Here is a 14,905-nt window from a genome sequence, read left to right on the forward strand (position 1 = left end):
TTTTACTGTAGTAAACGCTAAAACCATTGAAACTGCTGCTGCTGATGATGAACCATATAGCTTGATCCTTAGATAACATTATTTTTCCCCTAAGCATAAGTTTGTTGAAGTAATATCACCGATGGAAGGAAGATTGCGAACTGTTTGTATTGGCCTGGAAAATAAAATTGGTATTAAATGTATGTATGAATCAGCTGTCCCGCGGCCTACATTGTTTTGTTGACGCTCACTGCCGACTCTGAGAAGTACGAGAATTGTTAATTGCTGTAGTGTATATTTAACCAAATAGGTTGATTTCGTAATCTATTTTATCAGGATTTATGCCAGTAATTACATGTAATATAATAAAGAAAAAAAGTATCATTAAGAATGAAGAAGCAAAATTATTATAAATTAAATTAATTATTGGAATTTTTTTTTTTTTACATATCTAATCTCTATTTCATGGTTATAACAGTCATATTATGCACTTGTATGTTCTTTCTGCTGTTACTTGTCATTCATAAAGTACCTCCTTCTTAAAAAATAAATAGGAAAAGCGTACAGCAATATCCCGCCTAGTGAAGAGAGTCTGCCCAGCGCCCGCCACCGCTGCCGCTAGTGTTGAGGTAGTCTGACTGAGAATTAAACCTTTCATCATTCAATTTGTCTTCCTATCAGTAAGCTTTGGGTGCACGGATTTCTCTTGTGCTGTGAATGTTGTTGAGGTGAGGTGGTGAGTGTCATACAACAAGGTGCAGTGCAAGGCGATAGGTGGAGTGTGGTTAGGCGCAGCACATCAAACACTGCCCATAGTCTAACACTTGTAGTCGTCAGTTATCGCACATACCATATAACTTGGCCAGCTCATGTAGATCAGTGAGTGTTGGAATAACATGTGGTGCCTGTGCCTTATGCAGCAGCGCTGGCAACTTCTTGGCTATGTCAGCTTTGCCTCTGCTGTGTCTAAAGGGATTTCAACTTGCATTTCTGCTTAACTACTTTAACACCAATCACTATAATATTTCATGATAAATTTGGAGAACTATGACTCAACCTTTTCTTTGTAAACCTCATTATCAGCGTGCATGGCGGGAAGGTGGGTCTGTTGTGTAGGAAATCAAATACTAGTCATGTATGTCCCCCTCAGTGTGGTTGAAATCAATATCTGCAATGTAAAAAGAAATAATAATAATAATAATTAATTAATAAAAAATGAATAAATTATCTTAAACTTGGAAATCCATGAAAATTCTGTGAACACTGGAGGGTGTTAGGATATCCTTATTCTTGCAAATGCTAAATATTTTTATGCTGAGACACCACCTTTGACCAGTGATACGAGGAAGAGACTTGCACTTACTAAAACTGTTAAAATTGTACTTCAAATCCAATGGTTTCTTGATTAACCTTGGAAGGGTAACAACTCTATAATCACAGATATTTTGGGGTAGATTAATCTTCATGCAAAATAAAAGTCAATTAATAAGAAAACAAAAGTAGTAGTGAGATCCATAAAAGCCAGACAGCAGTCTGAACTGAGATGTCTGGTACTATATGCAGGTAAAACAAATTGCGTATGGTAATTTAGGAAGGTATTCATTTTTTGTGCTAACTTTTTTTTTTATCTTAATGAATTATTTTATTTTTTAAGGTAGTTAGGGCTATGGTAATGTGAGGAAAGATGGAGGCTTCCCCACAAGTAATAGAAGTGGCAAGTCAGCTGGCCCAGGCTGTCAACACCACCCTTGATCCATCAGTGTCTCATGCTGTCAGACTTGCCTCCTATAACCTTCTGGAAAAAGTGAGCTATAAGTGGGAAAACCAATTCATTAATACAAGTATTTTCCTTATCATGTTGGCTAATGCATTGTATCTTAAGTGTTTTTCTGTAATGATTTTTGTTATAACAATAACACATTATGATATATCACAACATATGTCATCTATATAATACATTGCTTAAGGATGAAGGGATACGATGTTAAGAATATAATGTAAAGCAAGTTGATTACTAAATTGGCTTTACACAAAACTTATATGAATATTGCAGTAATGTACATTCACTGGATAGAGGTTAAGTTTCAACATTGCCTTGAATAACTTAACAGGTAAAAGAAGAAAGTGAGCTGGCAGTGGGCTGTGGGTTTTACCTGGCTCATCGTGACAGAGAGCCTGTGGTGCGACACTTGGGACTCCAGCTTCTTGAACATGCCATCAGGTATAAGTGGAATGACTTATCCGTCCAACAGAAGGTCTATATTAAGGTAAGATTTTTCCCAGTTTGAGAAACATGTAACATTGATTATTATTATTAAGTATTATACTTGAAGTACATTTAATTGAGCTTCAAAGTTTAAATTTCTTGAATTAATGAAATGGTTTCCCTACCAGGAGAATTCGATGCAGCTGGTTGCTGAAGGAACACTTGATCTTCTATCAGAGCACTTGTATGTAAAAGACAAGGTATGGAGCACATATCATATTAGAATATAAGTTTGTAACAACTCACTCTCAGATTACTTGTGCAACATATCTTTGCCCAACTTTCATCTTTGTCAACATGTTTTCCTTGCTAATATAACTCTAAAATTCAAGGGACAGTCACATATCTTGAACATGTGGTGCAGTTAGTATGATATACGTTTTTAATATTACTTTAATGTTGCAGGTATCTCGTTTGGTGGTAGAGATGATGAAACGAGAATGGCCCCAACACTGGCCGGGCCTTCTTGAGGAACTTCACCAACTATCCAAGAGAGGGCCCACACAAACAGAATTGGTATTGTTTGTGTTTCTGCGCATTGCTGAAGATGTGGCAACTTTGCAGGTAAGAATTTCTGTTCAACGTCACAATCCCTTGAAGTTCATGGGTGGGAGGCATAGGTAGTGTGAAGAATGATGGATGCAAGAGGAATATCTGGAGTGGAAAAGAGTGACTGCAAGTGATGAAGATGCATAGGCACTAGTGTATAAGTGAAAGGGAATGAAAACTTGAGGGTCTTGATGATGTGATATTGATTAAGTTCTAAGAGTAGCTGTTTGTGAAGAAAAGAGAGGAAACTGGCTTTGAGGTTAGCGAAGCTGTGGCTGAAGGTTGTTCCACACCGGATGTAATACTAGGTGGGACACGCTGTACTGCAAAGCTGGGCTGACTTTGGTTGCTATGGGCATATTCACACTGGGCATAATGCTAGGCAAGACATTCACTGCGGCAGAGGTGGTCTGACTTGACAGTTCCTTCTGCAGCGATGGAAGACAGTAATCTATGGTCCTTTGACTTGAAGGAGGAAGAGGAGGAGTTATTGATGTTATCTTTAATTTTGAAGTAAGAGGAAAAGGAATTGGGTACATGAAGTAAATATGAAATGACTCAAATATGGTGAATATCATCTTCAATAGCTAGAAATGAATGAGGAGAAACTTCAACAGTATTTCAGACTGACTGCAACTCAATTCTATGAAGCTCCATCATTCGTTGAACAAGATATTAAGAAGCAAGATACCAACTACAGGAAATCCATCAGTTTACAGTGAAGGACAGTTAGTTAGTGAATGAGGGAGAGATGTGGAGTCAGATCCCTGCTGCCAGAAAAAGGTGTGGGGGTCTGGAGATGAGAGTACAAAGGTGGGATTCCCAAGGGGGCATGAATCATTGAAGTTATAGCTGGAAGATCACCTGCCCAATGGTCTTAGAAGTGGTCTGAGCAGTGTGGCGGGTATATGTCCCACAGCTTCACATCCTGTGTGAACACATCTATTGGAAAAACACTGAGGCGAATGTAAGCCATGTAGCTTCGCACTGCATGTATGGTGTCTCACATCTGGTGTGAAATGGCCTTAAGTTTAGTTAATAGAGAATGTTCACAGCTATCTGGATGGTAAAGGTGTTTTGTATAGGGTTTTCTTGGAATGATCTGTGCCCACATGATATCTCCCACTTGACATAGATTTATACCATGCCTAGTCAACTCTCAGACCTATTCTAGATGATGAGGCTCTTGACCCATACTGAACAGGGCACTGGAATTTGTTAGCTATGATGTGAGGTGTGAAAATTGCTGTCTTTGGTTTTGGGACAGTGAGACATATCAACTTGAATAGCTCTTGGGTATTGGTTGTAATTGATATAATCATGGCTAATTAAGACAAAAGAATGGTAGTATGAGTGACAGTATTGTTGATTCCACTATCACGTTTGATTGCTATTGTGAATACTTAAAAAAGCTGCACATGTCTGTATTGTGCATGAAATTACTTCTATTGTGCATCCGTAACTCAAAGACATCACGTGATAGTTGAGTTTCTCTACATATGTACTTTTATTGAGAAATAGTTCTTCACATATTTCCCCAATTGTTGGTGGTGTTGCAAACTTTACAATAAGTTCAATGTTGTTCTCTTTATATTATAGCTATTTTAATGTGATTACATTTTTTGTATTACTATATGGCCAGTATATTAGTGGGAGTTCTGGCACTTGATTTTTAATTATATAATTAATGGTTCCATGACTAGACAGTTTGAAAAGTTTCATCTTTGTTTATTTCTGCTAGATAAAAATTGACAACTTGGAGGTCCTAGTGTTAATTTGAATTACTACCATTGGTTCTTCAGTTCACCTATCATGACTTCAGCTACTGCGCAGTGATAGATGCACCAATTAGGCACAATAGCAGAGGGTTGGGTGTATTAACGAACGACACTCACTGTCCTTATTTTTTAACAGAACTTGGAATCAAATCAGCGGCGACGGGATCTCTACCAGGCTATGACAGCCAACATGGAGAGTGTGTTTGGCTTTTTCCTGTCTCTTTTAGAGGAGAATTATACACAGTACAAAGCCCATGTTGGCCAACAAGACTCAGTGACTGCTCTCTGTCACTGTCGTGTTATGCAGGTACGGCATCCACTTTACAGTTGTTACTATCACATAGAAGTTAGATGTAGATGTAAAGAAGTCAAAGATAATTGTTTGAGGTTAGTGAGACACGAGCAGAATGGATGGTATTAGTGATAATAGTGAATTGTATGTTTTGTAAGAGAGGGAGAATGAATTATGGTATGTGTGTATTTGTGAGATGCTTTTACTGTTGTACGATTTTTAAATAAAAATTATATGGAAAAATAGTTTTGATTTTACTTTGTTAAAATCTTTTGGTGGAAAAATTCAGTCAATGAAAGGTGCCTTTTTGGTGAGTGAAGGTAAAGGATAAGATAATAGTTTTGAAAGTATTATTATTATGTGTAGAGAGGTTCAAGAGTGTTACAATCAATGCTACAGATATGAGAATGCACATCTTTTTATAAATTTGTTTTCCAGGTTGTACTAATGACCCTCACAGTTTATGTGGAATGGGTCTCTGTTCAGTACATATTTGCTGAGGATGGCAAGCTTCTTCAGTCCTTGTGCTTCCTATTGAGTGAGGATAGTGTCAAAAAGGAGGCTGCTGAATGTCTTCTTCAGGTATATATCAGTTTTATTGCAAATGTCTTGTGAAGTGCAGCATTTCAGTTTATATAGGTAATATGTGGCTTACATAGCAATTGTCTTATTTTACATTGGCTCAGTTTAGTATTTGAATTGCAAAAATATCTGTTAATTATACATAGATTGTGAGCCGGAAAGGTAAAGCTGATGAGAGACGTCCTTTGCTGCTGCTTTTTGCGGAGGCTCCAATGTCAGCTGTATTTAATGCTGCTGATCAGGCTGTGATGGGTCCGCTCAGTGAACATAACTACCGGTTTCTGAAGACTTTAACCCAGGTACTGAATTTCTATATTCTTTATACATTGAGGTGATTAGGTAGATTCAAGTCTACACTCCTTTTTCTCTATAGAATTTCTTTAGATTTAAATCCTTTACTGTACTGCCCCCAGATCTTTGCTCTTCCCACTAGTTTCCTTCTAGCTATCTCCAGCTCTATTGCTCTTCTGACTATATGCCAAATGGTGAAAAATTATGTCTTAAGTACTATGCTGACACCCCTCTCATCTCCCACACCCCCCCCACAAAAAAAAATTATATATATATATATATATATATATATATATATATATATATATATATATATATATATATATTTTTTTTTTTTTTTTTTTCTAATCCAATCCAGTTACGTTTTACTGAAAATGATGGATTTTCAAAATTGTACTATTACTATCAAAATGTCTTTGCTTTGCATTCAGGTTCTCACAGGCCTTGGCTCTCAACTTTGTACTTTATGGGTTAAAGAAGGTGATGTTGGTGAACCACCAAACTTCAGAGTGTACCTGGATGCCATGCTGGCCTTCACCCGCCACCCTAGTCTCCATATATATAACTACACAAACAGCCTTTGGGGACAACTTTTCCGCCATGACCAGGTTCCTCTCAGCAAGACTCTACGAGCGATGCTTCCTACCTGGATCACCATAGTTTCCCAAAAGGTGAAGTAACATAGATAATAGGAAAAATCTGTATGTGTTTCTTTAAAGGAAAATTATGGATTTGAAATGTTAATAAGTAGGAGTTTGAAGTTGTTTAGAGTTATTTGGTACAGGGGAAGGAAATTCCAAGAGTTTTTGAGTGCTGGTTACTAGGCACATCATGTCAGAAAGCTAAAGGTGTGGATTGTCATTTACATATATATATATATATATATATATATATATATATATATATATATATATATATATATATATATATATATATATATATATTGCTGAATAAATTTCCTTTTAATATTGTATAACTTCCACATTTTATGAATCATGCAAGTTTTTTTTCTTTAATATTGTATTACTTATATATTTGATGAATCATGGTATTAAATCTTGAGCAGTTTGCAGTTCTGTTGTATATAATATTTACATTTAAAAAAGTGACATTAAATTTTATTGAATGTTTAATTTTAAATTAAGATTCTGTAGCAAAGCTTTTTAAATATTTTTAAAAATTTTCTAACAAATCCAACCACTTAAAAACAGCAATTTTTTAAGTCTCATGATTATCTGTTGCAGGTGATGAAGCATGGGTATCCCTCTAAAAATGACTCTGAGAGTTGCCAGTATTCTTTGCTGGACTTCGACAGTGATGAAGAATATTCACATTTCTTCTACAAGGTTTGAATGAATTATTTTCAAGATTACTGTTGTAAAGACAAAATCATAATTTCTGTTGAAAATTTCTGTCAAGATATTCACATTGTCTTTTTTGTTGAGTTTCACATGTTATACAAAGAATACCTTTTTATGAAGATAACTATTGCCACTATTTTGTGTTTCATTAGGTGCGCTCTGAAACCTTGGAAACAATTAAAGCAGCCTCTCTGCTGGCTCCAGACATCATGTACACCCATGTTGAAGAGTGGCTCACCTCTCACGTCAAAAAGACCACCAGTACAGGCACATCAGACAAGCAACTGTGTAACCTCTTCTCTCCATCGTACCTTGAGTGGGATGCTCTCTCTCAGGTATTTTATTGCTAACTTATATTAATATTTGAAGGTATTGTGCAATGGGCCTCTTTTTATTGATCATGAAGAAAAAAGAAAAAAAAAAAAATTGAACAAGGAAGTAACTCAAGCAAGTCAGAAAATAGTTTTTCTGTAATGCCTAATGTAAAGGGGATGTTATGAAGAATGATAAGTATATAAATATCTTAAATATTTCAATGTATGTGAAATTTAAGATTTTGATAGATGGATTTAAGAGAGAGTGAAAAAAATGGAAAAAAATATGATCTGATGGACAAGAGATCGGTAACAGAAAAAAGTAACAATATCAAATAATCAATTCTTGATTTGAATATTAATAATATTGACAAGGTAAAGCAATTTACTTTTTACTTATATTTTCACACACACACACACACACACACACACACACACACACACACACACACACACACACACACACACACACACACACACACACACACACACACACACACACCCACCCACTATCCATTATAAAATATATAGTTAGTGATTGATTCAAATTATACTTTTAACAGGTAGTTGAGAGTGTGATGAGCCGTGTGATGCAGAGTAGTGGGTGGAAGCCATCAGCAGAGAGTGGACTTAAGTTACTGCAACTCTGTCTTGCATATGAGACAACGGACCCACTCATCCTGTCCACACTGCTGTCATGCATCTCGGGCTTGTTCATCTTCATTAGACTTGTGCCCAGTGTGTTATCTGAGATCCTGAACAAAATCTTCTCTGCCTTAACATTCTCTCTTCCTGGGCAGACCAAAGACTCACGAAGCAGGGCTGTGAAAAATGTGCGAAGACATGGGTGCTCCCTGATGGTAAAAATTGCCCGTGACTACCCTGATATACTTATTGAAGCCTTTGACTTCATCAACAGTGTTGTGGACAGTTTGAGTCACAACCCGCAGGAGCTGTCACAAATGGAAAAGGTGACCCTGCAAGAATCACTTTTAATAACAAACAATAATTTTCATAATTTTGACAAGCAAAGTTCTTTCATAAGTAAAGTTCTAAGTCCAGTGTCTGTGATTTGGGTTGAGATGAAGCAAGCATTCAGCTCTCCACTAGAATTCATGTCCTTTGTAGGATTGGACAAAGCACCAGTTGAACCTAGTGAGAATGATGTGAATGGTCAAAATAGAGCTCAAATTATCTTCTGTGTTAACCTGATTTTGGCTGTGATAAAGCGCTCAGAGTTTCCCTCAGATCATGACAAAGCTGAGAGGGGAGGCTTTGTTCTAGAGAGATCTGAGGGTGGAGCAGTGGTGTGCCGTAACCCTGCCACTCCACATGTTATGCCCTTGCTCCACCAACTCTTCTGCCTTGCTAGACTCTTCAATTCCTTATGGCACCCAGAAGCAATTACCAATGTGTCTGTGGGGTATGCCAAGGCCCACAATCTGCCTGATGCTGAAAGGAATAATATTTTGGGTCTTGCAAATTCAAGCAACACTGATCGTTGTGCTGATTCTCCGAAGGTATACTATTATAAAATCATGTTATAATTCTTACTGTGACTAGATAAGATTTCTCTCACTTTTGGTATTGTTATTGATGATATAGTTAAGATTTTAATTGTTATTAGCTTATATTAGAATGTATAATTTAATTGATATTTTTAATGTTTAATAATTTATTTAAGATTTTTACCTTGGTTCATGTCTTGCTTTTCTCTCACTACAGGTGCAACAACCTCTTGAAAGAATGCAGCACTTTCTTGCAATGATGCATGACAACTGTTACCATATCTTGGGCAATGCTGGCCCATCATTAGGACTGCAGTTCTACCAGCATCCACACCTCACAGAATATATAATCCATTCCCCCTTAGCAAATTTAGCTCTCATACCTGACTATCGTCTCCGTCCCATTATACGCACATTCCTCAAGCCTTTCATCCAGTGGTGTCCTCCACAGTGTTATCAGACTGTGCTGCTGCCCATCCTTAACCATTTGTGCCCTTACAGTAAGTTTACTTACTATTTAAATCTCAATTTCATTATCTTGTGGCTCTATGAAGAGCTTGTGATATATTTATGATTGGATATTGATCATTTAGGCTTGTTTTCAACAAGCCTAAATTATATTTTTAACGAGATGGTAACAGTATAAGTTTAATCTCTAGTGCTGGAGAGACTGAGTGTTCGTTGGGGTCACCTGAGCAGCCTGATAGAGAGTGGCTCATATGAGGAGGAGAACACGGACACACAGGAAATGCTAGAGGACTTGTTGATACGTATGCTGACAAGGGAGTACATAGATGTAATTACCACCCCTTGATTTTTCTTTATGTGTAGCATATCTTGAAATTTCTACTATGTTCTTTTCTTATATTTGGTGATTTGCCATATAGATTCCTTATATCTTCTTGTTTTTTCAAGTATATACTATCTTTTGTAATAAACTAGATTATCTTTGATATCCATGACAGCTACTAAAAGTAGTGTTGATTAGTGGCCCTCGAGGTGGATGGCAGCAAGACAGTAGTGAAGGTATGGACACAGAGATGGAAGTGTGTGCTGCTCTTCCGGTGACTCCAGAGGCACTGTCTGAACTTGGACAGTTAGTGCTGGGCTGTGATACTATTTGTCAAGCTATCGTTACTACTTTACTAAAGTAAGTCAATATTTATTCTTTTATCTCTTACAGTGAACAGAGTAAAAATTGAATGTATGAGATTTGTATGAAAAATATTCAACCATTTAATATTATGAAATTCATGTGGGCTGTAGTCTCACACACTTCCACCACTCCCACTATTCAAAGTAGTCCATTAAGTCCTTTTTTGGTGTTTGCATTAGATACCTCATTGTCTTCTTAATCTCATTCATAATTTGAAAGTTTCATCCCTTTAAATGGTGTTTTTCCTTATGGGTAAAATCAGAAATAACAGGGAGCCATATTACAGTTGTTATAGAGACTAAAAACCTTGGTGATGTAATGTTTTGCATGAAAAATTGAATGAAACATGAAGACAGTTGCATTGTCATGATGATGCCAACCATCACCTGCCTGTAGATGTGGATCCCTTAGCAGGCCCCCAAAAAACTTAATATAATATTTCTTCATTATTGCTTGGTCATGAGCATGCTTGTGGGGAACAAAACTTTGATGCTCACAAATTATTGTCGATACCCGGTTCAAGTTAGGAATAATTCGGGAAGGCTTCTATTAATATGTGTGGCCCCTGTTTACCTAGCAGTGATTAGGTACCTGGTGTAAGTCAGAACTTGTGAGCCACTGCTGGGTAGGAGAAACAATCTCCGAATAAAGAAAATACACGTGGGTTGGGTTTAGGTCACTAGGCTTATCTGGCGCCCTGTGACAGCTGTGGTATCAGGATGTCACATACCACCGTAGGTTTGTGTAGACTTTAGATGTATGAATGTTAGTATATAAGGATATGTATAAATATGATACAGTAAGACCCCGTACTTGGCAAATTAATTAGTCTGGTGAAAGTACCGCCAAATGCGAATTTCGCCAAGCACGGGTTCTTTATACCATATAAATTGCTTAAAAAATGCCTTTATCAGTCTTTGGTCATTGCCAAAGTCCCTCTTTTGACCCCTAAAATACCATCTTTCGACCTGATATAAAATCTTTTGCCTTCACAAATTGGAACACATGTACAAAACAGACCAATAAACAATAAATAAAGCTAATAAGACATGATATAAAGGCTGTAACTCCCGTTTTTCCTCCTGTTTTCCTCGCCCACTTTCGTCTTTGCTGCCACCACCATTGTCCTTACCCCCACCAGTACCTCCTGTTGCGCTGGTAGAGGCCATGTTGGCGGTGAATCGCCAGAATTTATTCCCACACTAGCAGAACAGAGAGTAGCACAAACAAAATGGCTGAAGGGGACTCTCATATTGCGTTCTGATAGGTTTAGAGAGCGGTCTGACATCACCGGGGAGCCGCGTGGTTCGCCGTGTGGCTGCCAGGGGACTGCCAAGTTTGAATTCAAATCGCCAAGTGTGCACTCGGTAGTCCGTGGCCACCCTACCGCCAAAAGTGAATTTTGCCAAGATGAGATACGCCAAGTGTGGGGGCTTACTGTACATAAAATTTTCAGCTGACTCAGTAAGCTGCCATTCCAATAATCCAGAATATTATTATAATATCATAAGATGGCATTGATATTATTCCAACTCTGCTGTGCCTTCTTTAGACATAGATATGAAGGCAGCTTCCATTATGAACTTGGCCTTTGTTTTATAACATGTAATATAAATGAAAAATTATATGCATTTTAATTTTTGCTGAAATATAATAGTGTTTAAAACAAAGTTCCTAAATGGTCAAATGTACAATGATGTGTATGTACTTGTATGCAGGGTACTGTGGTGGCAGGACAGTGGGGCCTGTCTTAAGGCTGTGGGTGTTGTAGGACAAGTGTTAAGATGGCTGGCTGGGGAGGGACAACACCTCAGTCCTGAAGCAGTGCAGCAGGTTATGATGGCTGTGTTGCGTGGCCTTCACACCCATGGGCAGCATGATGCCAACCAAAGTGCCCTCCTCTCCCTTGGGCTGGCTACTTATGAGATGTTTAGGCCAAACTTCCCAAATATCAAAGAGGTATGTAATGTTTTCTTTTACTCTATGACAAACTATAGAGATAATTTCTTGGCATATTATTTTTGAGTTACCACATGTTTTCTGTTTTCAACCTTTCCCCAATCAGTCATTTTCTTCAGTGAAAAGTACTTTTTGGACAAGACCTGAATACATTTTCTTTTCCTCATATTGTTTGTGAATTAAGTAATAAGATAAGTTTGAAAATATCATTCTTGAGAGAGAGAGAGAGAGAGAGAGAGAGAGATCTTTTTGGTTTTATTTCACCAGGTGCTCATTGGACTTCCTGGAGTGACAGCAGAAGATGTGCAGAGTTTTGAGGAAAAGCTACAGGCATCAAACCAAAACCCAAATATCAAAAGTAGCAAGCTTGAGAAAGTCAAGAAGGATGTCTTCAAAAAATTGATAACAGAGGTAAGTTGTAACTTTTGCGATTGATTCAAAGCAACTTTGGTATCTGTTGTAGTGCTAAAGTATTTCTTTCTTAAAGCTACAAGGAGATGAGAAAAACCTGCTCGAAGCATAAAGTACTCAGTTTGGTCAGTGCAACCATTAATAGTATTTTGGAAGTATTACAAATGTATAAAAAGTTACAAACAACTGCTTTTGAACAGACAGTTTTTGTTCTTTGTATATTATGTGCTTGAGATGAGGTATGGATATGGAACATACATGCCAAATCTAAATATTGACATTTATTTTTTGAATCCAGAATGCACTGGAATTTTACATGATCAAATGATCACAGTCTTAAAATGCACATTCACAAGTTTGTCTATTTACAGACTTTGCCAGAGAAGTAGGTGACAACTACTCTTTATATTAATATTGAGCACTATATCATGACTTAGACAATTTACTGAGTTACTTCATCACTTGATGTAGTTGAAAGCAGATGAGGGAATGAGAAATAGTTGAATAAATGTAAGATGTAAGAAGAGGGAAACAGGAAAGGAGCTTGGGCACATTTCCACACTGAAAGGTTAGAGAAGATAGAAGTAGGAGTCTTGTCTCCATCCCATCCATCTAGACCAGGGGTTCTCAATCTTTTTCTTCTTAAGAACCTCCTGAATTGTAAGACTATCTACCCAAACCCCCAGTAATCTGACATCAGACAGAATGTTAATTTAATGATTGACACTTACTCAGTATACAGTGGTATACTGCAAAGGATATTATTAGATCAGCCTCCAAGTACCCTTGGAAATCTTGTGAACCCTTGGAGATTTGTGAACTTCATGTTGAGAACCCTAATCTAGACATTTGTGTCCATGGCTGTACATGATATTTTCTTTCTTTACTGCAGATAGTGGGCCGTAATATTGGTCAGGCCTTCAAGAAAGAAGTTCACATGAACAACTTGCCACCAATGTTCAAGGCACCTCGCCCTAAACAGCCTCGTGTTGATGACACCGATGCAGACATTGGCTTGTGTTCTCTATTTGGACCTGAAGTTGCAGATACAAATGGTCATCAGGTCACATGATTTATGAATTGTTGGATGCAACGGTTTGTCTCTTTGTACAAGAAAAAGTTATTTGTGGTAATTTGAACCTCACTTTAAGACGCAGAAAAGGTTTATAGTGTTCATAATGATTACACACATTCATAAGCTACAAAAAATATATTTTCCAATATAATTATTTAGATACCTTACAAAAGCAAGCATTTCTTGCAGTCCTTAATGATGTACTACCCATCATGTACTTTTCCCACCACCCATCTTACTAACAATTTCTTCTGTACTATTGTCTGTCCTTACTTTCTCTGCCATATCCTTTGCTTCTGTATCCACCCTGCGACTCACATGTCTTTTGTGTGCAGTTTCCTCTTTTTCCTTTTCTCCACTATTATTCCTTTATCTTCCTGCCTTACTCACTTTCCCTTCATTCCTGCATTTATGACTACTGTATTGTAGTAGACTGAACTTGCCAAAAACTATGGCAACTAGAGTAAAATAATGCTACCAGTGTTTGGTAAGATATAAGAAAACTGAAAATTATGTCTTTATATTATACGTACCACTATTAACTTTTTATTTTACAATAAAGAATTCTGTAGTCAATTAGGTATAATTTTTCAGTGTTTTGTAAAATTTTCAGTAGTTCATTCCAATTTTAGAAATGTGACTTTTAAGTAAATAGTGATTACTTGTCTCCTTTTAATTTTAATTACAAACCAAAGATTTTTTATTGGACTCAAGTCATGAGTGTTACAAGCTACTCCCAGATAATTTATAACATTTGTATCACTGTCTTTATTTAGTCTTTCTTGTATGACAAAGTACTAATACCATTCTATATTTAATTGGTCAAATAGGTCACAAAAGCATTCAAGCTTATCATGCTGGACATATAAATGTTGTTCATAGTTTAGAGTTAAACATTTCTTTGAAAATGTCAAAGTACTTATCCATTCTGTAACTGGAAAACTTTCTGTTAATAGTGAATCCCATTGTCATTACTATCTCTGTATTGCATCATAGGTCCCACTGGCTCAAGATTTTGAGTTATTTTCATTCTTATCTGTCACTCTAAAGCAAATTGAAATGCAGTAGTAATTTTCTCTCCAAATGGCAGCCCATACATAGTTTGCTTAAAAACTTGATAGTTTTGTTTGGTGATTATTATTTGAGTATACAACTGGTTTCATAACACTAAATATGTATTTCATAAAGAAAAAAAAAAAGAAAAAAACATGCTGTTGTAAGTTTTTTTTTTTAGTTCATACTGAATGTAACTATAATGCATCTGTGTTTTTAACAGATAAAAAGCCATGTGGAAATAAGTACAAAAATAGCTACCGTGACAAATTATGCAATCCATCTACTCACTAAGTTCTTTGTTGCCTATATAAAAATTATAACCTTTACA

The 14,905-nt window shown here is 36.7% G+C and overlaps 1 protein-coding gene across 5 annotated transcripts in view; it reads left to right on the plus strand.

The window, feature by feature from the left end:
- Positions 1 to 462: 462 nt before the first annotated feature.
- LOC123516542 (exportin-5-like) overlaps positions 463 to 14,905 on the plus strand; it is a 15,122-nt gene continuing 679 nt past the window's right edge. Inside the window, exons 1-18 of one of the 5 annotated variants that reach the window (XM_045275980.1) lie at positions 463 to 608; positions 1,634 to 1,783; positions 2,091 to 2,246; positions 2,374 to 2,445; positions 2,651 to 2,809; positions 4,709 to 4,879; positions 5,303 to 5,446; positions 5,593 to 5,745; positions 6,169 to 6,408; positions 6,982 to 7,083; positions 7,251 to 7,433; positions 7,976 to 8,932; positions 9,138 to 9,420; positions 9,580 to 9,716; positions 9,886 to 10,070; positions 11,795 to 12,035; positions 12,303 to 12,446; positions 13,339 to 14,905. The exon at positions 13,339 to 14,905 is cut by the window's right edge and continues 679 nt beyond it. In XM_045275980.1, the coding sequence (XP_045131915.1) occupies positions 1,664 to 1,783; positions 2,091 to 2,246; positions 2,374 to 2,445; positions 2,651 to 2,809; positions 4,709 to 4,879; positions 5,303 to 5,446; positions 5,593 to 5,745; positions 6,169 to 6,408; positions 6,982 to 7,083; positions 7,251 to 7,433; positions 7,976 to 8,932; positions 9,138 to 9,420; positions 9,580 to 9,716; positions 9,886 to 10,070; positions 11,795 to 12,035; positions 12,303 to 12,446; positions 13,339 to 13,518 (3,627 nt within the window). In that variant the 5' untranslated portion in view covers positions 463 to 608; positions 1,634 to 1,663 and the 3' untranslated portion in view covers positions 13,519 to 14,905. Of the gene's footprint in view, positions 660 to 726; positions 859 to 1,633; positions 1,784 to 2,090; positions 2,247 to 2,373; positions 2,446 to 2,650; positions 2,810 to 4,708; positions 4,880 to 5,302; positions 5,447 to 5,592; positions 5,746 to 6,168; positions 6,409 to 6,981; positions 7,084 to 7,250; positions 7,434 to 7,975; positions 8,933 to 9,137; positions 9,421 to 9,579; positions 9,717 to 9,885; positions 10,071 to 11,343; positions 11,767 to 11,794; positions 12,036 to 12,302; positions 12,447 to 13,338 lie in introns of those variants that run through there. The other 4 variants (XM_045275983.1, XM_045275981.1, XM_045275984.1 and 1 more) reach the window with 4 other exon arrangements.

Source organism: Portunus trituberculatus, chromosome 41, assembly GCF_017591435.1.
Source record: "Portunus trituberculatus isolate SZX2019 chromosome 41, ASM1759143v1, whole genome shotgun sequence".
NCBI lineage: Eukaryota > Metazoa > Arthropoda > Malacostraca > Decapoda > Portunidae > Portunus > Portunus trituberculatus.